The following is a 26,836-nucleotide window of genomic DNA, read 5'->3' as shown; positions in this document are numbered from 1 at the left end:
CCCTGCCTTTGGGCGCTGGCTTGTTTTTATGGTGTTAGCCCAAAATGTGAGAAACTGACACACGGAGGGATTCTTGAGGCTATCCTGTGCAGGGCCAGAAGCTGGACTCGATGGTCCTGGCGGGTGCCTTCCAGCCCAGAATGTTCTGTGACAAATTCGGATTTCAGAGCATGGCAGTGCTTAAATCACCCAGCTCCTGCGTCGCCTCACAGAATTCCCTGATGGGTGCCACTGTCCCAGTCCATGGCAGGTTTGGCAGTGGTGTCCCGGCGAGGCTCCCACACCCTCACACGCCTCCTTCCCTCCCGGGCGTGGGCCCGGCTGCCATGGGCACAGTCCCGGGGCCAGTCAGGCTGTGAGGGACTCAACGGCTCAGCTGGTGCCACCTCCCTGCTCCAGCAGCACAAGGCACGGGATTGTGTCCAGATTGTTCTGGAATGAGACTCCACAGCCTGCTCGGTGTTTGTTCAAGGCTGGTCCCTGCCCAGAGCAGAGGCTGTGCCTCCCGTGCAGGGGGAATTGCTGGGCTCGGTCCCTGCCCGTGGCCCTGGTGCCATTGCTGGGCCTGGAGCAGAGCCTGGCCCGGACCCGCTCCTCCCTGCCCACAGGGACACCCAGGGCTGAGGGCTCCTCTCCAGGCTGAACGGCGCCAGCTCCCGCAGCCTTTCCTGGGCACCGAGATGCTCCAGGCCCTTCAGCATCCTTGTAACCTCCGACGGACGGGCACGGCAGGCCCGGGCCGCCTCGAGGCCGGGTCGAAGGCCCGTGGGGCAGGGGTGGCAAGGCGGCCGGAGGCAGGCAGAAGGGCCGGGCCAGGCCAGGGCGGTCCCGGGGCCCGCGGGGCCGGGCCGGGCGCGCCCCTGAGGCGCCGCCGCCGCACGAGGCCCGCGCGCGCTCCCGGGGCCGCCCGGCGGTCACGTGCGCGCCCCCCGCGGTCACGTGCCCCGCCCCGCTCGCGCCCCCGCCCCGGCGGCGGCGGCCCCTCAGGACGAGATGTAGTCCCGGCCGGGGGCGCGGCGGAGGGATCCCCGCGCCGGACCCAGCCGCAGGGCGCGGCGCCTCCTAGCGGGGCCGGGGTAGATCCCGCCGCCGCCGCCGCCGCCGCCATGGCCGCGGCCGCCCCGGTGCGCCCCGCGGGGGCCCCCCCGCGGCGGAGCCGAGTCACCGCCCGGTGCGGCGGGCGCGGCGGGGCCGGTCCCGCCGGGACCCCCGGGGCTCCCCCGCCCCCCCGGGGCGCGGCCCCCTCCCCTCCCGCCGGACAATGAGTCCCGTATGCTAATGAGGGTCTGGCGTCACTTCCGCTCTTTCTCGGCCGCCATCTTGGCCCGGGCAGGCTCTGGGCAGCGGGACCCGGCTGTATTGTCTGAGGGGCCCGGGCGCTGCCCCCGCCCGCGCCCCCGCCCCGGGCACCCGGCCCAGTGACCGCCGCCCCCGCCCCCGAGGCCGCTCCGCACCGCCCGCCCCGCACACTGCACCCCCCCCGTCATTTCCCCCTTTGTCTCCCCCGCGCCGCCGGCGGCTCCGCTCCGCCCGCCCGCCCCGGGACCAGGCGGCGCCGGGGAGGGTCCGGCGGCCCCCTCCCCCCCCCTACCCCCCCGCCCCAGCCCGCCCTCGCTGCGAAGAGAGCCCGGTCAGGTAGGTGCGAGCGCGGGTTCGCGGTGCGACCCGGGCGGGGACGGCGCCCGACCGCCCCCTCCCTCCCCCGGGCATCCCGCGCCGTGCCCGCCGCCCTGCCCGCCGCACCGGGCGTGCGGAGCCGGCAGCGGCCCCTCCCCGCCCGCACACATGTTGAGGAGCCCCGGCGGCTGCGGGCACCGCGGCGCTGCTCCCTCCCCGCCGCCGGCCCCGGACGCCTCCCTTCCCCGCACGGACGTGTCCCGGCAGCCCGAGGGAGCGGGACCGCCAGCCGCCGGCCGGGTCCCACATCCCGGTGTGCGGCCGCACCGGGCCCCGCAGGCGGAGTTGGTGCTGGAGCGGCGCGATGAATGGGAGCAGCCGAGGGGTCCCTGGCCGCGGGAAAAGGCGGGATCCACCGCTGCCATCCCGAGCCGCATCTGCGGGATGCAGCGGCGTTGCCTCACCCATCCCTGCCCCGGGCTACGGTTACCGGCGCCGGTTCCTCAGACAAAGGCGGGGGACACCAAACCCGGAGCCTCGCGGCCGCGCCGAACGGATACCCCGGTGCCACGCACCCTCTTCCCCCGGCGGCTGCAGCCCGGGCGGCGGCTCCGGAACGAGTGGCAGTGCGTTCCCGGTGCCGGGGTGTCCGCGCACCCCCGGTGCCTCCCGGCAGCGGCCGCGGGTGTGACACCCCGGCCCCCCCGAAATCCGCCGCAGCCCGGCCGGGGCGCTGCGCGGCGGCAGCCGGCAGGGGGCGCCCTGCGCGGCGGGCACCGCTGCGGCGGGGGGGGGGCACGGCCCGGGGCACCGGCAGGGAACGGGCGGGTCGGGCCTGGCCCGTGTCACGGCTCCTGTCACGGCTCCTGTCACGGCTCGGGCCGGCTCCTGTCACGGCTCGGGCCCGGCTCGCAGGGACGGTGGCTATCCCAGCTCTGGGCACGTGGGTGCAGCCCCCGAAACCCCCCCGGTGCGGGGTGAGCCTCGAGGGGCTTTGTCTGGGACCACGGGGCAGAGCCCTCGGAACTGTGCGCTCCCAGGTGTTGATGGTTGTTGTTTGTTGGGTGTTGTTTAATCCATTTGGTAGGTGTCAAAGAGGTTTGCTTTCCTTGTAGAGAAATCCCCGTTTCTCTCAAGTTGTGGGGTTTTCCCTAGCTGTGTTTATTTTTTGCTGGTATTTTCTGTTTCTGTTTGGAGGCAGAGGATTCCTGCCTGTCAGGGTAGCGTGGACCGACCTTAGCTGGCTGCTGTGTAGCTCAGCCCTGTGTGCCCCAGCAGTGCTCCCTCCTGCAGGGTCTTCTACTTGGGAAAACTTTCACTTCAGGACTCCGTGAACTCATAATCACAAGTTGTCATCCTTTTAGGTGAGAAGGATGGATCAGCCTGCTTAAGAAACAGAAAAGCCCTTTTTTTTCTGTTTTTAATAACAAACCAAAGCTTGGTTCCTTTGCACATGTGCAGTTGCAGATGTTGGGCAGTAATTTGATATCAGGAGATGGACATCTACCATGATATGTGCTGAAATCTTAAAAGAGACAACAGAAGAGAAACAACCTGCTTTTAAGAGAATTGCACCAGATGCTGATGGGTTGTAACATAATGGTTACCTTTTCTGAAGATTATTACAGCAAATATTCCAACTTCAGTCTAAATAGAGTTGTTCTTTTTGACACACAACTAATAACTTGTTCTCCAAAAGTGATCCTAAGCTAGATGTTTTTGCACTGTTTTTGATGGTTGGCTGCCCTTTGCTCAACTTAGTATTATTTCTTATTTAGCATTTGAGAGTGACTCTTTGGTATCCAGCAGACATGAGGTGCTCCCAGGGGACATCTCTGAGATCACTGAAAACTGATACAGTTTTAGTGCGCCATTACTAAAATGAATTTTTCTGTTTTGAATTGAAGTGCTGGTCCATCAGACAGGTTTGTAGAAGGCACCTCTTTCAGTTACCGCTATTTATGCTTCAGGGTGTGTTGTCATGAAGAGCCTGAGGTTCGCTTGTGTGTTAGGCTGTGGGAGGTGGATGCTGTGGATGTGCAGGAGATGAGGAAGGTGAAAGGTGACTCCTTTGCCGAGTGTTGGGAATGAAAAGTCTTCCCAGGAGAGGAACTTCCTGACTGTTTAGGAAAGTTCATGCCCTGCGGTGTTAGGCATCAGCTGCACAAACACAGCGCCCAGGAAGGTGCGTGTGCTCCTCAGGCTGAGAGGAGGAACTTGGTGGGTTTTCTGTGTGTGCAGGGCAGAAGTGCTCCCCGTCACTGACGCAGGTCCCCGTTATTGCCGCAGCCTGTGGGTAAAGTGTGAACTCTCATTTATTGGTGCTGCCCTGTGCTGTTCTGAGCTCGCTGTGAGCTCTAGGGAAATGCAGGACAGCGTTCTGGGGCAGGTGAGTTGTGCTGCTCACACACTGCAGGGTGAATAATGGGTAATTATTCCCAGTCAGCTTTACCACTCTGTAAAAACATAAATACTGAAGGTAAACATGGAAGTTTACGGTAGGATTCCTGGAATACGGAAGCATATCGGAATCTTATCAGTAGTCATAAGTCATACAATCCAAATGTATATTTTATGGCTTGTTATTAAGATGGCAGCTGATTTGATTGATGCAAAGAAAGAAATTGAAACAAGTGATTTTGTGGAATCAAAGACGGTGCTCCTGGGTTAATGTGTTTCTTTTGAGGTAGCTGCAAATAAGATTTAGCAGCTTAATAGGAAACGTATTGGGGTGGTTTTTGTGGGGTTTGTTTTCAGAAAGGGGAAGTTATCTTTGCTCCACTACTTGAGATGTTTAAGGGAGACAAAATTCCGTTGGGAATGAACAAAGCAGTGTCAGATCTGAGGAGGGCCAGTCTAAAGACTGTAGGAGAGGTGCCAGGAGAGGCAGGGAACAGCTCTGGGGCTGCAGCTGCTCACTGAGTCCTTTCACAGGTGCCGGTGGAGCTGCTCTACCTGCATGGGCAAAATTGAGGGATTTTTAAAAGTAGTTAGTTCAGCTGAGTTTGTATATTACTAATGCTGCTTTTAGTGGGATTATTTTCTTTAAGATGTGTGCGACACGCCTGTTTAAAAAGGCAACAGCTGACTATGCTGGCCTGTATCTAAACAAGCATCACACCGGTTATTTTGTTATACTGAGTCAAGAGCTGCTCTGCGCCCAGATTTGTGTGTATAAATATATATAGGGTATGGTTCCTATGAACAGAACTGTAACAGGATAATTTTAATGTGGAAATAGTTCTGCTCATATAAATAAATCTGTTGCTAGAGGTGTTTCTTGATAGTGTAAGAGGTGGAGATGACAATGAAAGGTGCTGCTCTGAGTCTCTTTGCATTGGAAGAAAAAGAACCCTTGTTGATGTTAATTTAGTTTTATTTAAAATAAATCCTGTACCTTCAGTATGTGCGGGAGGTTTATTTTGCCTCACCTGACACATTTGGGAAGAATGCGCTTGCTTTCCTAGGCAGGATGGCCAAATTGGCCTGTTCCTTTTGAGCTTTCAGGAAGAACTTAGGTGTGGTTTAAAAACCAAACGGGTGTTCCAGATTTGAATAAAGGCTTCTTGGAGAGGGTGTAACTGTTGTTTATCTACCTGAGGGCCATGTGCCTCAAGGCAAGAACTGGGTTGTTCAGAGCTTCACTGCAGCTCTGGTGTCAAAAGGCAAACAGGAACTTGTATTTAGTGTCTCTGATTGCTCTGTAGTGCTCTTGAATGTGAATGAGGGTTGATGGTTTGGAGTAAGAATGGAGTAAATACCATTTTTCCTGCAGTGAGTCACTTTCAGTTACCACCATTTATATCCTTACTGTTTTGGGTGGTTTTTTTAAGGTGGCATTAAAGATTACTTAGATGTAAACCGGGAGTGGCTGGTGAGTCCAAGGCCTGTGTAGTTGACCCTGTGGACACATCACACCTGCAGATATATGCAGATCACATGGCAAAAATATTTCATTTAATATCTACTTCTCAAGTAGTATCTAAAACAATTTACAGGAAACAAAAATAAAGCAACTGTGCGAGCAGCTGTGTGAGGGAGCACTCCAACTCCTCCAGTCCTGCAGGTGGAGGAGAGGGCCTGCTCTCGAGCCTGCCTTCACTGTTGGCTGTTTCTTCCCTGCCCCAGCTCCTCTCCTGGGTCTCAGGCAATGCTTTCTTTCACCCTGTTCTCCCTCTGCTGTGCAGTGATTTGTGATGGGACTCGGGATCTCAGTTTGTGCTCGTGCTGCAGCTGGGCCAAGGGAGCTGTTGGTGATGCAGCTTCGTAGCATCAACAGTAAGGGGACAAAATGGCTCTGGAAATCTAAGTGGGCAAGATAGTGATCTTAAAATGCTTTTTATCACCTAATTAGCCAAACTCAAGTTTGTGATCTTCTCTTTTGTTTTGTTTCCCCATTGCTGCTGCTGTGAAGCCCTTTGCCTATCAGAGGTTCCTGAGGCAGATGGAAGACAGCAGTAGCTGAGGTGGACTGGACTAACGCTGGAACCTAGGCAGGGATTGGAGCCCTTGGGAGCTGTGCTTAGACAGAAAGGGAGAGAGGTAAGAAATGTGCAGTGTAAGACTGATCTGAAGCTCTTGTTTACAGCGTTTCTCCCGTGTTGTAATGGCAGCATTTGTGCCTCGCGTGTGTGAAGTGTAAGGCGAGGGAAAACAAGCAGCACCAGCCTCCTTCAGTGCCTATTTTTACCCTCGGAAAACTCAGATGCAGCCAGTTGGCGAGATCCCTCCAGTATCTGCTGGATCTGCTGTCTGAGACAGCATGGATTGGCGGGGCTTTGGATGAGCTGGGGAAAGTATTGGTGTGCTCTTTTGTGTGCTGGTTTGTGCTGCCCCTCCACACAGCCGTGCCTGTGGCTGCTGAGGGCACAGCAGGGCTGCTCGGCGCTCTGGGTGTGAATACCTGAGTGTGTGTGTGTTGTCTGAGTGTGCATCTGTGCCTGTCTGTGAGTGTGTGTGTGCGTTGTGTGTGTATATCTGTGCCTGAGTGTCCTTGTGTATCTGTGCCTGTGAGTGTGTGTGTGTATCTGTGCCTGTCTGTGAGTGTGTGTGTGTATCTGTGCCTTTCTGAGTGTCTGTGTGTATCTGTGCCTGTCTGTGAGTGTGTGTGTGCGTTGTGTGTGTATATCTGTGCCTGAGTGTCCTTGTGTATCTGTGCCTGTCTGAGTGTGTGTGTGTATCTGTGCCTGAGTGTCTGTGTGTATCTGTGCCTGTCTGTGAGTGTGTGTGTGCTGTGTGTGTATATCTGTGCCTGAGTGTCCTTGTGTATCTGTGCCTGTCTGAGTGTCTGTGTGTATCTGTGCCTGTCTGTGAGTGTGTGTGTGCGTTGTGTGTGTATATCTGTGCCTGAGTGTCTGTGTGTATCTGTGCCTGTCTGAGTGTGTGTATCTGTGTGTGAGTGTGTGGGAGCTGCCAGGGCAAGGCTGGAGCTGTTTCCTGCTGCCCCAGGGCTTGGCCAGGGCCCAGCAGCAATGTTTGGGTGAGGGAAGGAGCTGCCCTGCCCCAGACCGGGCTCTTTGGGTGAAGGAAGGAGCTGCCCTGCCCCAGACCGGGCTCTTTGGGTGAGGGAAGGAGCTGCCCTGCCCCAGACCGGGCTCTTTGGGTGAGGGAAGGAGCTGCCCTGCCCCAGACCGGGCTCTTTGGGTGAGGGAAGGAGCTGCTCTGCCCCAGACCGGGCTCTTTGGGTGAGGGAAGGAGCTGCCCTGCCCCAGACCGGGCTCTTTGGGTGAGGGAAGGAGCTGCCCTGCCCCAGACCGCTGCTCTGGGTGCATCAGGGCTCTCTGTGGCTGTTGACACGGTGCTGATGTCAGGAAACACGACACAGAGGGCAGGGGACCGTTTTCGCTTGCAGTCTAATCTGGCTGCAGTTTTCCAGTCAGTGTAATCCAGTCATAAATTACATGTATATTGATTATTTGCTTTGTTCTTGCACATTTTACAGCAACCACTGTGCTGCTTTGTTTAATTACACGAATGTTTTTGTGAGCTTTGGATTGAAAATTTTAAGATGGTTCTTGATTTAATTTAAATGGTAACTGCTCATTCATTAATCATGCTTCTATTTACAAAATTATTTTTACTCTGGGATTGTTCATGCTTAGCTACAATCTAGATGTGGATTTTTTTGGAATTGTGGGGAATATTCATGCAGCCTTTTTTCCTGATCACTGAAGTGTGGATATCATGGTGTAAGCAAATAATATCCTTTGTGCTTCAATGATCTCCAGTCTCGATTTCAAATTTCTGCAAGATGTGCAGGCTTTATTGCATTTCACACCAAAATCTTTTAGAAATAGCCCTGAACAAGCCTGGCTCTCACACTGAGGATGTGTATTGAATATTGATTTAACTGCCCATGTCGTGTGCATATAAACATTTATCTGTGGAGGCCTTGAACAGTCACAAAAGATATTCCCTAAGATGTCAGGAAGTGTGCAAGCCTAATTCTGGAGCTGTGAGTGCCTGTAATTCAGGATTTCCTGTGCCCTGATTTCAAAGTGCTTTTCATGCTACAGAGGTTTCCAGAGTTGCTGTGGCCTTTATCCTGTATGTTGAAAAGATCCGTCAGAAAACATTGAACTACAGCTACCAGCATTCTTTAACATACCTCAGCCTGCATCATCAAAATCAGAAACCCACCAGGAGTTCCCAGCAGTGCCGAGGGAAGCAGGTTGTTCATCAGGACAGAAATAAGGAGTTGTGGTTCCCAGAGCAATCAGAATGTGACCATTTTGTGTTTCACATCGGGGCATAGAGATTCCACAGTGCCCGGCGCTCCTCCTGCTGAGGTGAAGTTGAGGAGGAAACAGTTAATTCCCGCTCAGTTTTGCAGTGAGTGTCCACACCCACCAGATGGAGCTTCGGGCTCCAGTGGAAAATTCCAGAAATTGAGCAAGAACGAGAAGTGTGTGAATGACTTAGGAGATCCCTGTCTGCGGGGCTGCAGAAGGTGCTTTTTTAGCCCTTAAATAAAGAATGACTGGAGACTGAGGCATATCAGCCTTACTGATCCCTTTCACTACAACTGCCTTCCATAGTTCTTCCTTGGATGGGAAGTTGGGAGTTCTTTATGCAACAGTCAGGCTGAGGCTAGGCAGCAAGCCCAAACCAAAAGGTATGAACCAGAGTTTCGTAAACCTTTGCTGAAAATTGCCTGTAACCACTGAAACGGGATGTTAAAAATTTTTAGGCTCAGAATTTCCTCCCAAGGATAAAATGGTTTTCTCCAGTACCACATTTTAGATGGACTTCTCTCCTGAGGCCATGTTTGTGTAGGGTGCCCTGAGAAGTGGTGTGAAATGGTCCTTTTGTTTTGACACACTACTTGAAAATGGTTTTGGAAGTTGCTGATCTAATCTCTGAAGTGGTTTTTAATATTTTTAAATCCTTGGCTTTTTGACAAAGGGCTGTTAACAAATTGCCCGTTTGCCTGTGGGGGAGAGCTGGAGTGTGTCCTGTGCACAGCATGGCTCTGGTGTTACCGTGCTTTGGCCAGGTAGCAAACCTGCAGCTGGGGATTTCTGTCAGTTGGATAATCTCACTTTTAAAGCTGAGCTTTTCAGAGGGTTTGTGTAGATTGTTCTTTCATGTGCCCTGTCCTGTTTTGGGTACAGACCCGAGCAGGAGGGCTGGCTCTGCACCCAGATCCCCTCTGCAGGTGGCTCGGGGGCCAGGCTGGGGAGGTGCTCTCGGTTGGAGATGTCGCTGTTACAGAACAGGCTCCCTCCAGGGCTATAGCGGATTGTAAGAGGAGCCCTCGCTTGTCTGGCATTTCGGATGTGCTGCTGAACTGCAAATCTCATTACCTTCGCAGGAGTGTGGGTGCACAGCCCTCACAAAACTAGGCCAGAAATGCTTAAATAAGGAGGAAAGGGAAGAGTCCAGGGGGAGAAAGTGAAAATGCTCAATGTCAGCCAGTGAGAGGTGTGTTGGAATGGACTCTTCAATCACTCGGTACAGGGAGGAGAGAATTAATTGCAGCTCTCACTTTCAAGGAAGCTCTCAGTAGTTTCTGTTCTCCCAAATTCTCTCTTCTCTCTGATAATTCTCCTCCTTTTTTGTCTCACTTGCTCACTCTTCCCTGAGATAACTTTGTGATTCCTGGCTGTCCCTGTTCCTTACTCAGCTGTCCTGGAATCGTCAGGTCCGAGTCCCAGGGCCAGGCCATCGCTGTCCTCATGTGAATATAGAATATTCTACAGCATCACACCAGAGAGCATCATTTAACCTGTATACACAGAAATGCAGCTTTTCTGTTGCTGTGGGAACCGCAGGTTCATTTTCTTGCATATTTTCCCTGTATTTTAGAGGTTTCACTCAGTGTAGCATTACCAGCCTTCTCTGCAAATCTGTTTAATGGCTGCCTATAAAAGGCACTTTGCTGGACAAATTGTTACTTTGTTTCAAAAGCAGTTGCAGTAGGGAAATAAAAATATCGAGAAACCAAGTCTTGTTTCATCTCGCCCGGGAACACGGAGCTGCTGCCAGCTCTGGTGTGTGATTCTGTGTTGGGCCGTCGGGTATAAACCAGTAACTTCTTCAGCTTGAAATACTGGCGAAATATTGGCTAAAATCAAAGGAATTTGGATGACATAAAGTAAGAAACATGCCAGATGCTTGGGGATCCTTGTCAGCAGCACACAGAAATGATCCTCAGTGTTTGGGAGACCCAGCATGGGATGAAGTACTTCCCTGAGCTCAGTATCATCAGCCTGATGCAGTAATTGCCTCTGATCTGCTCTTGAGGCTGATGGGTCCTCACCCAGAAGTGTGTCTGCTGCAGGGAGGACTCCCTGGGAGAGAGTTCATTTGGACTTCTTGACACACAGGGACGGTCTGTCTTCTAGTCAGAAACTGATCCCAAACACAAAAAACAAGATAACCCATCATCCATCCTTGCATGGCTGAAGGTATGGGTGATGCTCCTGTCAGAGCACATGCAACATTCCAGTGTTCAGTTTTGCTGTCACGTGAAGTATTTTAAGCATGTTGTCTTTAATTTCTTAAAATGTTGTAGTGTCTTGTGTTGGAAGTGTATTTGCCAAAGAAAAGCACTCAGTACTTCAGGCTGTGGATGTTCTATCTGAATAATCAAGAGATTAAAATCTAACAATTTATATTGCCTTATTCCCTGGCAGAGTAATTATTAATGACTCAACAAGTTTTGCTTTTATAAACTTTTGATTTGGTAGTTTCAGATTTCATGGTTCTAATGCGTTGTGTTTCCAGTCTGTGCAAGACTGGTTTTCTATCCGTGGGTGATGTCAGCTGAAGAAGGATCAGTCTTGCAATTCCCCCGAACTTCCCATCCTCTGCCAGATTCAATCTGAGTGCTTTCCAGAGGACTGTGTGTCCCCAGGGCTGTGGCTGAAGGCCGTGTCACCTGTTTGCTGTCCCATTTTCACGGAAGGTGGGACATCTCCAAGGTGTATGGGAACCTCCAAGGAAGTGTTGGGGATGGTGGCAGCGTCGCCGAGGCCCCCAGGTGCAGCTGTGCTGTGGTGCTGACAGCTCAGCTGAGGAGCACATGGCACTGCAGAGGGTGGATGGAGCGTGAGGAGGAGCATTCCCGGGCTCTGCACTGCTGGGTTTCTGAACTGGGTACCTGAGCTGAAATCTGAGCTCCGCAGCGTTCCTCGGGCAGCATCCCCCAGCAGAATCGCTTGTTGGAGCACACACCTGCTCAGACCTGCAGCACAGCTGCCCTGCAGCCCCAGCAGAGGCACGGGGCTGGGGTTTGTACCTGTCAGTGTGAGAGTGCCCTTATCACATCTCTTCTCTCTTGTCTCTGCTCTCTGTTTTCTCAGCAGGGTATGAGCCTTCCTCGGTGCCCGGGCTCTGGGCTCCCCCGGGGGTGTAACACAGCCCTGTAACACACTTCTGCAAGGAGAATTGGCTTTGGAGGCTTGTGCTTGAAACTTGTCCAATGAGTCTGGGACGCCCAAGCACCATTCATTTTGGAGGTAAATGCCTCATCAGAAATACTGCAGAGATGGGGAGAGTGATGATCTTCATTTGGGCAAAAAGTAGTTGCAAGGATAGTTCTGACTGTTCACTTCTGAGGTTTGGGTGTTTTGAACTTAAAGGAACACCAACTTGGACTCTAGAAAAACTGAGAGGTTTGGGGGATTTGGGTTCAATCACTGGCAGTTTCGCTGCAGATGAATTGGTTTCCTGGTTTAAAATTTTCCCTCTTCTGTCGGTTTAAAACCATCAGAGGTGAAAGTGAAAGCTGGTTTAGACTGCAGCAGAGATGACTCTGAAATGCTAAACAGACTGGGGGAAACCCTCTGACTTGGGATAGGGAAGTTCGGAGATCTGCAGTTTAAGTTGGATGTCCCTTTAAGTTATTCCTTGGAATATGACGTCTTATTTAAATATCAAGTGAAATGTTTGGTTTTGGATATTCAGCTGAAATGTTCTTTATTAAGGTGCTTTCTCTCATTTGTCTATAAACTGATCAGTCAAAGTGGGCTGTATAAAGGGAGGGGAGAATCCTGTGAAAAGATAAAACCAAAGGGGAAGAAACCCCCGACAACAAACCATTCAAAAACAAATGAAAGAAAATACAGCAATGACAGGTTGAAAGGCTGGTACTTGCCTTGGGTGGGGGAGGGAGAATTGTTTGCATGATGTGTTTCACTTGCAATTTACTTCATGTTATTGTTATTGAAATTGAACCAGGTTACTGATAAAATTGTAATGATAATGTACATTAACAAAGTTAATGAGTTAAGTTTGCTCTAGTAAACAGCAGTAATGTCCTGGCACCCAGCCCACAGAGAACTGAAACTATGGTACAGATTTGCAGTGTCTGGGTTGTGCTGAGGATGCTGATCCTGGGTTCCCGTTGCTTTTTGATTTTAATGCCAACTGTTACTGAGAAATATGTAATACCCAATCCCAGGCTGTCTGGTACAGAGCTACCCTTTTAATGAAGTAATTTTTAGCATAATCTGAATTTAAATACTAATGTGTTACCACACTGCATGAATTTTTTTGATTATGGTGTTTGACTCTGCTGCAGCCCTTCCCTTTTAGCATTATTATGCATATTAAGAAATTTGGGGTTGAATTATTGGAATGAAAGCCATGGGATCATGAAACAGCCCTAACAAAGGCCATGGACCAGAGCAGAGGGTTTAAGTGTGCAGGGTGGGGTGTATTGTAGGGGAAAGGAGCAGCTTTTAGAATAAGGGTTTGAAACATTGCTTTTTCTGTAGGAAAAAGATGGAGTATTGCATGCTGGGAACAAGTGCTTTCCATAAGGTAGCTAAATTTTAAAAGTACATTTGTTTCATTTTGTTTTAGGCTTTGCTTAAATATTGTAATCTAGTAATTTTGTCCTTTCTGCAGTTTTCATTTTGATTAGACCTCTGCAAATCTTTCTTCAAAACTTAACAAAAACCCAACCAAAAATCTCAAACCTGGCCTTCAACTGCAGTTTGCCATTTCAGAAAAATATTTAAAGGTTATCAATAATGGTATAAATTCTTCCATGGTTTCAAAATTGCAGGTATTAACACTGTTACATTTGAAAGTGAAGGCGTTCGGTGACTACAATGACCAAAAGTAAAAACAACCTGTTATGTGTAGTCTCCATTGACGCCTCTTTAGAAGCAAAAAGCCCCAAGCCTCCAAACACCGACCCCAAGAAGCCCCATCCCTCAGGAATGCTGTCAGCAGAAACTCCAAGTAAATTGTCTCTTTTTTTCCCCTTTGTTCCTGCGAATAGCAAGACACAACACACTTGGAGGAAGTCTGGGTAGATGAGTCAGGACTTATTTCATTAACTGCAGTTAAATGTTTTGGCCAGGTTTCCCCAGGAAACAAAGCTTACACAATTTTTCAGATTGTGGCTTGTCTCCTAATCCCTCCTCCCAGCCAAGAGAGCCATTTTCACCCAGCTGGGTGGAGGTGGAGGCCTGGGATGAGCACCTTTAATGTGGATTAATGGATTAAATGTATCTCTCCAGGAAGAGAGGAGACAGGTTTGAGGGTCCCCGAGTTCCCTTCACACCTCTGTGCACACGCGGGCTGTTCCTCAGCGGGAGCAGCAGTGCCGAGGGGCTGCCAAAGGCTCTGGGGGAGGAGGAGCTGCAGGGACGGGACAGAAACGCCGCTGCCACTGCTCAGCCGGGGCTCCCGGGGTCACTGCCCGGCCCGGCCCGGCCGGACCCCGCTCGGAGCCAGCCCCAGGAGGAGCAGGGCATTGCCTTGGCTGAGCGCGTGGAGCGTGGAGCTCCAAATGAGGTGTTGTGCATGTCTGGAGTGCATTATTCCATGGATACGATATTATTGCAGGTACAGCAGCAGCTCATGATGCCCCGTAAAGCTTTTCTTTCCCAGAAAGAAAAGCAGGCTCGTGCCAGGGAAAGGGATATGTTAAAAAAGAGGAGGAGGCGACAAGACTATCTCAAAAGGAGCGTGGAGCCGCAGAAAAATACAGAAACAATAAAATGGCACAGGGATGATGAGAAGAGGAGAGAAAATGAGCAAGTTAAGGACAAAGATATCAAGAAGCGGTGGAGACAGGATGAGAGAGAACGACGAAAGAATGTGGACGCTATGAATTGGCACAGGGAAGAGGAGAAGAGGGAAAATGAGCGAGGTAAGGACCAAGAAGGCCAAGAACCAGCAAAGAGAGGAGGAGAGGGGGAAATCACGGAAAGGATGGACCTTGTGAAGCAGCAGAGGATGATGAGGGGGAGAGGGGAAAACTGAGGAAGAGCAGTTGTGTTTTATAAGCATACACAGAAATAACAGCATATAGTATCATTTAGCTTAAAATTGATTTAAAATCTGCTTTAATGAACTGGAGTTCTTACACTGCTGATTATTTTAGTAAGACAAGATTGAGCTGAGGATGTCTGAACTCAGTCACGATGGGACAGGACAGGCTGGGTTTGCACCTTGCTTATACAAATGTCTGTTTTGCACACTTGTTCACACCTAATGCTTTGTTCAACACTGTAGTTGGTAATTCTGGTTGTCAGATCACCAAAAAGCTCAGGTTTTCTCAGTCTTCATAATAGGAATAAATGAGAACATTAGGAAGGGAGGGGTCAACCTCATGTGCTCGTAAGAGAAGGTAAAACTGATGCTTTATTTCATTCTTTTTAATAACATTCATAAGAGGGTTGTAATCACATCCACAGTTTTATTCTGAGGTCACTTATTTAGCAAAAGTTGAACGGAAGTGTAAATTTCATGAATTGTTTTTAAGAAACATTCAGCTCAATAGATAAAAAAGAAGAGATGAGAAGACATTAAGAAGAAACTCTTCCCCGTGAGGTCCTGGTAGAGATATCCCAGAGAAGCTGTGGCTGCCCGTCCCCCGCAGTGTCCAAGGCCGGGTTGGACAATGGGGCTTGGAGCGGCCTGGGATGGTGGAAGGTGTCCGTGCCCATGGCAGGGGTGGCACTGGATGGGCTTTAATGTTCCTTCAAACCCAGGCCAGTCCATGATGATCCACTGAAGAAATTACCTTAGTGCAGGAGGGCTAGCTGGAGTGGCCTCTGTGAGGAGCCCTGGCCAGCTCTGGGGTGCCTGAACAAGATCAGAGGCACTGGGCTCTAGGGGGGTTTGTTTACAGCTCTCGGGCATTCCATGGTTGGTGTTCACTTGCCGTTTCGCAGTGATGCTGTCCCCACACCCTGCTGAGTGCAGGCTCCTGCTCAGTGCAGTGCTCAGGGTCCCCACCTTCTGTGCCTGCTGCTCGTGGGAGGCTTCCCTGGCAGTGGCAGGACATGGTGGCATTTCCAGTTAAGCAGAGTAGGTTTGCTAGAAAACTAAAATGGGGCTGTCGTGGTTCCTTTACACAGCCGCATCTTCCTCCAGATGATTTCTTTAGGTCTTCTGGTTGAAAACGGTTGTTTACTCTGCAGCCTGTGACAGTAAAAATCCATTGTGCTTGGTTGTTCTGTACCAAAGCTGAGACATCAACCAAGCGCAAGAAGCACCCGGAATAATGTCCAGGTATGACAGTAGCACAGTGGGGCACATCTGGAATATTGGCTGGAGGTTTCAGTGGAGGGAAAAGGAAGGGCTGTGTTGGTGTGAAGCTGCACAAAGGAAGATCCCCCATTTCCTGGGTCAGAGCAGGAACATCCCAACACCTCTTACCTGGGCCATCAGAGGGGGCTCCTGACCAGGGCCAAAGTACAAAAGAGCCAGTGGAGAATTAAGATTTCAGTTGCACTAAAATGGAAATAGCTCTTGCAGTGCAGGGACAGGTGCAGGCTTTCTGTCCCCTCTGGTGATGTGGCTGCTGTGGGGGTTTGGTGTTTCTGTGTCCAAGGGCACACCTTCTCTGGGGTCACAGTAGTGCTGAGATCAGAGGGAGGGCTTGTGCACTGCCCCAGGAATGGAGTGAAGAAAGCCCTCACTGTTGCAAATGTGAAATGAGAACTTTGAGTACCGTGCTTCTAAATTAGTTATCTTCTGCTCTTTCATAGCTTGTCTTTTCTGCTGGGAGCTGCACAAACAGGGCAAAGCAAGGTTCCAGATCCTGCTCACAGTCACTGTGCTTCCTTTGCCATTTCCTTGTGACTGGTGCAGTCTATGTACACACACACTGGACGTGGGAGAGCTTTGGGATCTGCCTTCTGAGGCATCTGGAGATCCACCGTGGATATTCCTAGTTCAGGGCACTGTTGGGGTTGGTTTTAAGCAGTCATTTATTCGTTCCACCCAGCACTTCAGTGTGGATTGATGTGGTCAGAGATGCTCCAGGTGTCTTCCCTTAAACACCAGCTTTTGGTCAGATAAGGGATGCATTATTCCCAGAGCAGCATTAACGCCTAGATGTTTATTTGAGAGGCTGCTTAATCCCAACTGCTTTTATGTCCCCATCCAAGGAGATGCCAGCAGAGTGATGTTTACATTACAATTGGAGTTATTTGCTGTAAATAGAAATGGATAGAGATGCTAAAAGCTTTTGTTGTAGTCACAGCCTGTAATAATATCAGACTGTATCTGGCTCTCCACTCGCTATGATCAAGTAGTCAGACATTTCCTAAATGAAATGAATGTATTTGCCTGAGGAGGAGGGGTTTTGTTACAATTAGGTGAGTTGGATTCAGCTATCCAGCAGAACTTGCAAAGTGAGGTTGATGTTAAAAGCTGACATTTAAAAGTTCCATGTTTCAGGTGTGAAGATCTAACTATCCTCTGTTAGGATGGGTGGTGATAGGAAGATCTAGGGAATTTCATGTCTTTAAAATTTGACTGAGGCAGGAAGGTGCTGCAGATAGACCAGAGGTGTTTCAGGCAGTTGTAAATAATTGGCTTTCTTTGAGTTTCTGTATATCATGGTACCTGTGGCATGTTCAGCTGTGTTAAACACAGGAATTAAGAGAAAGCATTTGATTCCTTTGGTGAACAAGTCCAGTGGCATTTTGAAATCGGCTGTTTGATATCAAGCAGTATTTTGAGACTTGTGGCTGACTCAGGTGTACAAGTGATCAGTGCTTAAAGACAAGCTCTGCACTGACTCTGGCTGTGTCATGAGACCAAAAATGCTTTTCTTTGCAAGCACAGGGGTTCATTCTTCAGGTGGGAACTTGGGTTTTGAGGAGAGCAGCCCAGCCTGCCAGGAGCTTTATGCACTGTGTTCCTGCACTGCTCTTTCTGCAGTTTGTGTTAATCACCGGGAATAACATTTCTGATGATCTCCTTGGATTTGAATTTCACTTGAAAATATTCATTCAAATCCTGACCATACTTGATTGAGCTGCTTCACTGAGTTTTTTCTGAAAAATGGGATCATGCCGTGACTGGAGGTGTTTCTGAAGCACTGAAATCACCTTTCATGTCTTTAAAAGGGACCTGGCTTGCTCTAGGTTGTGTTAGACATTGTTTTTACAGTACAGATGAGGATGGCTAGAGCAGAGGAAAAGAGCAGTTTGTGAGTTGGATTCCCTTCAGCTGGGCAGCCCCAGCCCGGCCCAGTGGAACTGTGGGCACTGATGGAGGGAGGCTGACAATTCCCAGGGACACAGAGAGGTTTAAGCCATCTCTTGTGCTTTTCCCAGTGGTTTCTCTCTGGAGGGATCTGACCAAGCTTTCAGGTCCCCTCTTCCTAGGAGAATGTTTGCTAAACAGTTTCAACCAGTTAAAGCTCTGAGTACAGCAGAGGAAGGAAACAGCATTAATTTCTTACTCTAACTACAGCAGAATACAAAAAGCATATTTATCATTGAAGAGATGCTGAGATCTCTTGTAAGACTGACACAAACCTTGAAGCTCAGTTTGCCAGTTTTCAGATCAGTTAGGACACACTGCACAGGAGAGAATTGAGTTCTGAAGTACTTCAGTACTTGGTAACTACAGACACTCCAAAGCAATGAAAGTTGTTTCCAGAGGCAGCCCATTGCTCCTGCAGCAGTTGTTCCATCAGTTTGTTGCTGGTTTTGAGGTGCCCTCTGCATGGGCAGTGTGAGGGAATGGTACAGCTCTGCTGCCAGTTCTGTGGGGGAATGAGGCAGAATTGCTGATAATTTAAAGTGCGGCACTGTCAGACAAAACACATTTGACTTAAACCTTTTCTCTTACTCTTCTTTTCCAATAGAAACTATGTTCCAACTTCCTGTCAACAACCTTGGCAGTTTAAGAAAGGCCCGGAAAACTGTGAAAAAAATACTTAGTGACATTGGTTTGGAATACTGTAAAGAACATATAGAAGTAAGTATGGCGCCTGCAAGAGTTAGAGCAAAAATGCTCCAGAGTTAGGAGGACAGGGAGGTATTTGTGTATGCCATGATTTATTCTTGGACCTGTTTAGGTTCCACACAAATTAGGAGTTAAATAGAAATTTGAGGTATAATGTACCTTTAAACACTTGTAGAAACATCAGTGGCTACTGAAATCCAGGAATGCTGGAAGAACCAGGAATGGTGTGGGATGTTGGGGCAGAAAAGGTTTTCAGGAAGTGTTTGTGCTGCAGCATGTGCTGAAGTTACAGAATCAGTTCCTGCGAGGGAAGGGTGTTTGTGCTGCTCCCCTGGACAAACTCCTTCGCTGGGGCTTTGCCTGTTCTTTCAGTGTCTCTTTAAATAGCATTTCAGTGAGGTATGTAAGAAAAATTGCAGAATCTGTAGAGCAAGTCTCACGTTTAAGAGGAGAATTCTGAACTGGGACGATGTTACTTGCAGTATTCATTTCAGTGGAAGTGTTATTTTTGATTCTGTATGTGCTGCTGACTTCATGCCAAAGGTGAAATGCCGAAGAAATGCCTCATAAGATAATTTTTTAATAAGAATTGGGTGTCTTGGACATCACACATGTCCAACTTCAAAAGCTTCCTGTGTGAAATTTATTAAAAGCCAAACAAAAGAAATACCACACCTCCACCTCCAGAAAAAGCATCCGAAAAACCCCAAACCCACACATCAGTTTGGGAACACTTTTCTCCAGGATTGCTTTTGGGATGAGATGAGTTTGTAACTACAGTGTTGGGTTGGTCAGGATGAGTGGTGAAGATGTTCTGCAGGTGTTCTGTGATGTGGAAAATGTTCAGAGCTCTCCCTCTCCCAGGAGGTGCCCCCCAAACTCCCCCAGTGCTCTGAGTGATGCCTTGGCAAGCAGCACCTGGGAGGGTGCAGGGGTGCTCAGGGATTGCTTAAGGGAACCCTTGGGCCTTGCTTCTGACTCTCTGTCCTCTCTTCCCATCTTCCCTTCTCCAGGATTTTAAGCAGTTTGAACCTAATGACTTTTATTTGAAAAACACTACATGGGAGGATGTGGGACTGTGGGACCCATCGCTTACAAAAAACCAGGTTGGTAAAAGTTTCAGTTGACGCTGAGGCTGGAGATGGGCCGTGCTGAAGGGCATTTCCCAGACATGCCAAGAGCTTTTCCTGCAGTTTTCCTCAGGGATTTTCAGGTGTCGGCAGCTCAAGGGACAGCAAAAAGCCACCTGCGTTTTTCTTAGTTTTGTGAAGTAGTTTGTGGTGTGTATCTCAGGAGCCTGGCTGGCCAGTACTGCAGAGATGATGGGTCCTTGCTCAAGTCAAACAGCTGCACGTTAGGAGCCCGTTCCCTCCTGTTCCCAAGCCTAGCATCATTTCACCAGCCCTCTGGCCAAAGGATCAGCAACTTTATACAACTGGCAGCGAGTCTTTTACCTTTCCTTAAATGTTTTATTCCTGGTTTCCATCCCCTCCGAAGCTGTTTCACTGGACACTGCTGCTCGGTGCAGGGTCGCTGTCAGTGCAGCCCTGGGTCCCACAGGCTGTGTCCCACATCTGCTTTGGGCATTTCTATTTCTGCACAGCAGCTCGGGGACACTGGAAGTCCTGCTGTTGTGATGTTTCTGAGCCAGTAATAAAGGAGAGTTGAGGCAGCAGTGGAGGGAGGAAATGATGCTGTTGGTTCAAGCACGTGGTGTGAGCTGCAGCAGCCTCTGCTGGGGCTGCAGGACAGAGTCACCCCAGCATGACAGGTCAGAAACCTCTGCAAAGGAATCCCTGTGTGAGCACCTCAGGGCTCAGGTACTGCTCTCAGGGGAAACTGGGACCTGTCCCGTGATGGATTCCTACTGTTAATCAGAAAATGACCATTTAGTACTGTCGTGCAATACACTGATGTCCCTTTTAACCCAGAATAATAATTGTAATATAAAAGGTGACAGCTCTTGGTTGGTTGGCTTGTTGGGGCCTGTCCACCAGGAGTGTGAGGCTTCAGCAGGTGGCCAGAGCAGGTTCCAGCTTGGTTCTGCACAGGCAGAGTGCAGCTCTCCAGCTCCCTCAACTGTGTGTAGCTCAGTGCGCAGGACTCGTTCTGACACTCAGGAGGAATCCCTGTAACTCTGAGTTACCCCGCCTGAGGTGCCAGGCTGCTTGTGGCTGTCCCTAAGGCCAGTGGCACTTCACACTGTGCTATAGCAGTTGACAAGAGCTGCGTTGGCACCGTGTTAAATGGCACAAAAGCTGCAGGCAAACTGCAAGGGTGGAATGCCCAAATTCCTTTTTGTTCCTCATTTGAGATTGATTTAAAAATCAAGTTTGTGCTTTGATCACAAGGAAGAGGCTTGTTGGCTTTAAGGGCTTGTATAGCCTGTGTCTTGGTAAGCTTAAATCCTTTTGTTCACCAAACAAAAGTTTAGAATTCCCTCTTTGCTATTAAAGTGTGTAATGGATAAAGACACTGAAATAGCTCGAGTTATAGATCCATATTACATCTATAAAGTTTGGCGGATTCAGGTGATCAGTATCTCCTCTGGATGCAGTCTCATTTCCTCAAACAGTCCTGCTTGGCCTTCCCCCAGAAAGGAGCTTACAGGGACCTTTTCTCGCAGCTCAGCTGCAGGGAGGAAGCTTTTCGTGTCTGATAGGGAAAGACACTTCTGAGTCAGCCTCACCTGCCAAGGTGATGGTTAAACCCCGGAGAGACCCCTTGGCACTCACCACATCATGTGTACGTTCATGTGATCAGCTTTTGAGGGCCTGATCTGCAGGCCACAAACGGGAGAGAGGGGAATTGAAGGCTTGGGACAGTCACAGGGGGGCTCGTGAGTATTGTTTAGAAAGGTTGTGTAGAGAATATCATGGGTGTTACTTTGCTGAGAAGTGCTGTTGAATATTTAGTCTGTGCTCTGTTCTCTGTTCAAGGACTATCGGACAAAGCCCTTTTGCTGCAGTGCATGTCCCTTCTCCTCGAAGTTCTTTTCAGCCTACAAAAGCCACTTCCGGAATGTTCACAGCGAAGACTTTGAGAACAGGATCCTGCTCAACTGCCCCTACTGTACCTTCAACGCGGACAAAAAGACTTTGGAAACGCACATTAAAATATTCCATGCTCCCAATGCCAGTACACCGAGTGGAGGCATCAGCACTTTCAAAGATAAAAACAAACACGAGAGCCTTAAACCCAAGCAGGCTGACAGTGTGGAACAAGCTGTTTATTACTGTAAGAAGTGCACTTACCGTGACCCGCTCTACGAAATCGTTCGAAAGCACATTTACAGGGAACATTTTCAGCACGTTGCTGCTCCTTACATAGCCAAGGGAGGTGAAAAGTCCCTCAATGGTGCAGTTCCGTTGAGCTCCAGTGCCCGAGAGGAGGGGGGTATCCACTGCAAACGATGCCTTTTCATGCCGAAATCCTACGAAGCTTTAGTCCAGCACGTGATCGAAGACCACGAACGGATCGGATACCAGGTCACGGCCATGATAGGTCACACCAACGTAGTGGTTCCGAGATCTAAACCTTTGATGCTAATAGCTCCCAAACCCCAGGATAAAAAGCCTATGGGACTCCCTCAGAGGATGGGCGCCCTCTCTGCTGGCAGCGTTCGCTCGCTCTCGTCACAGCAGATGATGAACAGACTCACTATACCAAAGCCCACGTTAAATTCCGCGGGAGTCAATATGATGTCGAATGTTCACCTGCAGCAGAACAATTACGGGGTTAAATCGGTGCCCCCCAGTTACGTGGGTCAGCCAGGGGGGAGGCTCAGCCTCGGCGGCAACGCGCCCGTTTCTCTTTCCCAGCAATCGCAAAGCATGAAGCAGTTCTCAGCGAGCGGCAATGGAAGGCCTTACACTCTGGGAGGGGAGCAGAGGTCCCAGGCCTCAGCCAGGTACTCGCTGCAGTCTGCCAACTCCTCGTCACTGTCGTCGGCGCAGCTCAAACAGACGTCGCTGTCGCAGTCCCAGGCGGCGTCCAGAGCTCTGGGTCAGTCTGGCTCCAAATCCCCCGTGGCTGCTACAGGCCCCTCCGCTGTCAACACCTCGTCCACGCAGAAGTGGAAAATCTGTACGATCTGCAACGAGCTGTTCCCCGAAAACGTGTACAGCGTCCACTTCGAGAAGGAGCACAAGGCCGAGAAGGTGCCCGCGGTGGCCAACTATATCATGAAAATCCACAACTTCACGAGCAAATGTCTCTACTGTAACCGCTACCTGCCCACGGACACGCTGCTCAATCACATGCTGATCCACGGGCTGTCCTGCCCCTACTGCCGCTCCACCTTCAACGACGTGGAGAAGATGGCTGCCCACATGCGCATGGTGCACGTGGACGAGGAGATGGGACCTAAAACTGACTCCACCCTGACCTTTGATTTGACGTTGCAGCAGGGCAGCCACACGAACATACACCTCCTCGTCACCACCTACAACCTGCGCGATGCTCCTGCCGAATCCGTAGCTTACCACGCTCAGAACACCCCCCTGGTCCCGCCAAAACCGCAGCCCAAAATCCAGGAGAAATCTGACGTGCCCGTCAAAAGTTCTCCGCAAGCAGCAGTGCCCTACAAAAAAGACGTGGGGAAAACTCTGTGTCCTCTGTGCTTTTCAATCCTAAAAGGCCCCATCTCTGACGCGCTGGCGCATCACCTCCGGGAGAGGCACCAGGTGATTCAGACGGTTCACCCCGTGGAGAAGAAGCTGACCTACAAGTGCATCCACTGCTTGGGCGTGTACACGAGCAACATGACGGCCTCCACCATAACGCTGCACCTGGTGCACTGCAGGGGCGTGGGCAAGACCCAGAACGGGCAGGACAAAGGGACATCGTCCCGGCTGGGCCAGTCCCCCGCCGCCGCGCCCGTCAAACGCACCTACGAGCACATGGAGTTCCCCCTGATGAAGAAGAGGAAGATGGATGATGATGACTCGCCCTCTGCCTTTGAGGAGAAGCCCGAAGAGCCAGTAGTTCTAGCACTGGACCCCAAAGGTCACGAAGACGATTCGTACGAAGCCAGGAAAACGTTTCTTACAAAGTATTTCAATAAGCAGCCCTACCCCACTCGGAGAGAGATTGAAAAGCTGGCGGCCAGTTTGTGGCTCTGGAAATCGGATATCGCGTCTCACTTTAGCAACAAAAGGAAGAAATGTGTTAGGGATTGTGAAAAATACAAACCCGGGGTGCTGCTGGGCTTCAACATGAAAGAGCTGAACAAAGTCAAACACGAGATGGATTTTGATGCTGAATGGCTGTTTGAAAATCACGACGAGAAGAATTCCAGGGTCAACGTCAGTAAGACTGTGGATAAAAAAATCAGCTTAGAAAAAGACAATGACAGTTCCTCAGACAGCTATGAAAACCTAGAGGAGGAATACAACGAGAGCCGCAGTCCCTTCGGCCAGCACGTCCCCGACATCGCTGGGAAAGCCTCGTCCGACAGCACAGCGCAGAACCCCCAGGACAGCATCGCCAAGGAAATCGTGGAGGAAAACACGTTACAGCCTCCAGAGAAGGCTGAGCAAAAACAAGAGGAGAGCTCCAAGTACGAAGAGATGATTGCTGCTGAAGAGCCAACGAAACTGGTAGGTGACGTTTCAGACAGTGAAGGTGATCAGGATGACCAGGATGATGCAGTGGAATGGAAAGATGGAGCTTCCCAGTCTGAAAGCGGGCCTGGGTCCCAGCAGGTTTCGGATTTCGAAGATAACGCGTTGGAGGTAAAACCAGAAGTGTGGACAGATGAATCTTCCCAAAGCGAAGATGCCGGGAGCAGTAAACCCACCGTGGAGGCCAAGGGGGGAGGATCTGAAAGCGATGAAGAACAGTCAAAGTGGAAGAATCGTTCCTATGGAAAAGTAGAAGGGTTTTGGTCCAAGGACCAGTCGCAATGGAAAAACGCCTCCGAGCTGGAGGAGAGCCTGGCCAGCGAGCAGATGGAGTGGCAGAGCAGCGCAATGGACAGCGAGGACGGCGAGGGCTTCGGGGCCGTGGGGGCCGAGCCCATGCACGGCAGCCTGCCCGGGGTGGAGCTCAGCAGCCAGCAGGCGTGAGCAGCCCTGCCCTGCCCTGCCCAGCCCTGCCCGGGGGCACGGACAGCTCTGCTGGCCCAGGGGCTGGGAGGCCCTGCGGGGATGAGCACAGTAACCTAATGTGAAAACGGATACGCTGCTGGCTCCAGAGTGCACACGGAGAAAAGCAGAGGATTGTTTGATCTGCATTTTCAACCCTCCTTTCACCTTGTCCATGTTGAGTTGTGTCTTTCCAAGAGGCCCCTCTCCGGCAGCGCCGTGCCGGCGACCCGGTGCCCTGTATAGCAGACTCTGGGGAAATGGAGTTTTCATGTATCATTCTGAATAGTTGAAATGTATATTTGTACAGTCTTTTAGACCTATTCAAGTGAAGCTTATGGAACTGTTCTTGTGTACCCATCATAGATCTGTTTCTCTTTTTTAGTGTTGCCCTGCTGTGTAATAAATGCTGTATCTAGTTTCCCTAGCAAAGCTTGAGACTGCTCTAGTAAGAATTTTGACAGACTTAGTTTTTGCACATAACCTTGTACAATCTCCAACCAGAGGCCAGAGACATAAAAATATATGTGGGCTCTGTTGTATTATAGAATTTTCTTGTTCTGAATATCCTTGACATGACAACTGATGACAAACATATTTCAGAGCCATTTTCTGAAATCTTTTAAGCTAAAAAAGAAAAATCACATGCAAGAAACAAGTTTGCAGCTACTAATTTTGACACCTTTTAGATCTGTATAAAAGTGTATTGTGTTGAAGCAGCACACTGAGACAAAGTGCTGGGTTTGGATATTTAGTTTTATCTTTAGTTAACACCAACAAGGTGTTGTATTCATTTATACCATCTAATATATGACACACTGTTGTAGTATGTATAATTTCGTGATCTTTATTTCCCTTTGTATTCTTCATTTAAGCATCTAAATAAATTGCTGTATTGTGCTTAATGTAAATATTTGCTTTATTACATGCAAGTGCTCCATTCCTGGTTGGTAAATCGCACCTTCCCATATTTATTCCTTCTCTTTTTTGCCTCTGTTTTGCAGAGTGCTGCCCAGCCCTGCTGGGGCCTCTCTGTTTAGTACTTACTGAATACTTATCTCCCTCCAGGTTATTGAGAATCTCCAGAATAACTTGTGCCGCAGTGTGTTGTTCCTGTTCGGTGCCGTAGAACACGGTTATAAATAACATTGTACTGGTTTGCTTGTTCTGCCTCCTGGGGAAAGGAGGTCTGGGAATTCCTCGATGAACGGAGATCTGCTGTCGCCTGGAGAATCCTTCCCTGTGTGTCCAGAGCACTGGGCCAGAGGGGCAGAGCTTTGGAATGCTGACCATTCCCACAGGGAGGAGCTCAAGGCTGGGCCAGCCCGGAAGGTAACGTAAACTGAACACCAGAAGAGCTGAAACTGAGTTTGTTCAGAGCTGTGCTTGGCTTGGCCAGGCCAGGCCTGCGGTGTGGCCCCTGTGCAGGGACCTGAGGAGGGGAAAACTCTTCCTCAGTGCAGTGGGGACGTGCAGCAGCCTTTATCTGATTAGCACTGGCATACACAGTTTGGTGTCCTTTTATCAATGCGCCACGTTTGTACCTGGCAAGGTAATCTTAATAGGAGCAAACTCTATAGTTAACAGTGTTCTGAACTCCTGGGTGTAGTCAGTGAAGAGGAAAACTGAAATGTGAACTCTTTAGGAGTGTTTCATTTGCCAGAAGTACCATTTTATACAGTGATTAAATTAAAGGTCTTGCACACAGCCATTCTCTTACCAGGATATCAAGAAGGATGGAGGGTGGTTATTTTAAGCCTTGGCATAAACCTTCTAGGATTTCAAACCAGTTACTCTTCAGATCTGGCTTTGAGGCTGGTTGCAGATTCCTCCCCAGATTTGAGGCTAACCACACTTTTGAGGAAGTCGGAAAGGGGAAGAAAATAGGGCAGTAGAACTGGAAGAACCTTAACCCGCTGTGTGTAATTCAGGATATCGTACCATGAGCTGCATGGGCTGGAAGTTACCCGAGTTTCGCAGCCCCGCCGCAGTCCTGGAGCGCATCCCCAGCCCCGCCACGGTGCTCGCAGGGGAGAGGCTCCAGCTGACCCTGACCCTGGGCTGGGTCCTGGGCCTTCGGGACCTTCCCGGGGCTTCGGGAGCCTCCCGGGGTTCAGCGCAGCACAAGGAGCAGCAGGACTCTGCTCCAGAGGCTTTGTTTCAACCGCTGTACCCGGCCTGAAGGGAAACATTTCTGTCACCTGCAGGGACACCCTGGGGACAGGGGGGTGCCGGGGCAGCCACACCCGCTGCCCAGCTGGGCTGGGTCAGGCACAGCTGAGGCCTTGAAGCCCTGTTTGTGCACAGGCTGCTCTGAGGTGCTGTGGTCCAACGCTTTCCTGGCTTTTCCTCCTGCTTCCAGCGTGCTCCTCCCTCCTTCCCGTGCCCCCTTCCCCGAGGCACAGCCCTGAGCAGGGATTTCCCAGCTCTCTGTCCATGATTCACACCCCAAAACCGCCCTC

At 50.4% G+C, this 26,836-nt stretch overlaps 1 protein-coding gene across 5 annotated transcripts; it reads left to right on the top strand.

Moving 5' to 3' along the window:
- The first annotated feature begins 1,593 nt into the window (after positions 1-1,593).
- On the top strand, positions 1,594-25,285 carry ADNP (activity dependent neuroprotector homeobox). Of its 5 annotated transcripts, none has more exons than XM_040079757.1 (8): positions 1,594-1,635; positions 6,032-6,159; positions 11,427-11,579; positions 12,840-12,885; positions 13,921-14,227; positions 18,188-18,300; positions 19,302-19,394; positions 21,228-25,285. In XM_040079757.1, the coding sequence occupies exons 4-8, from the start codon at positions 12,847-12,849 to the stop codon at positions 24,354-24,356; spliced, it is 3,681 nt and encodes a 1,226-aa protein (XP_039935691.1). In that variant the 5' UTR covers positions 1,594-1,635; positions 6,032-6,159; positions 11,427-11,579; positions 12,840-12,846; the 3' UTR covers positions 24,357-25,285. The 5 variants fall into 5 exon arrangements, with proteins under 5 accessions (XP_039935691.1, XP_039935688.1, XP_039935693.1 ...); XM_040079754.1 differs by having other exon boundaries at positions 11,424-11,579; XM_040079756.2 differs by lacking the exon at positions 1,594-1,635 and adding an exon at positions 2,640-2,981 and having other exon boundaries at positions 11,424-11,579.
- Positions 25,286-26,836: the final 1,551 nt, after the last annotated feature.

This window comes from Hirundo rustica, chromosome 16 (assembly GCF_015227805.2).
Source record: "Hirundo rustica isolate bHirRus1 chromosome 16, bHirRus1.pri.v3, whole genome shotgun sequence".
NCBI lineage: Eukaryota > Metazoa > Chordata > Aves > Passeriformes > Hirundinidae > Hirundo > Hirundo rustica.
Note: the sequence above shows the minus strand (reverse complement) of the source record. Positions and strands in the feature narration are given on the sequence as shown.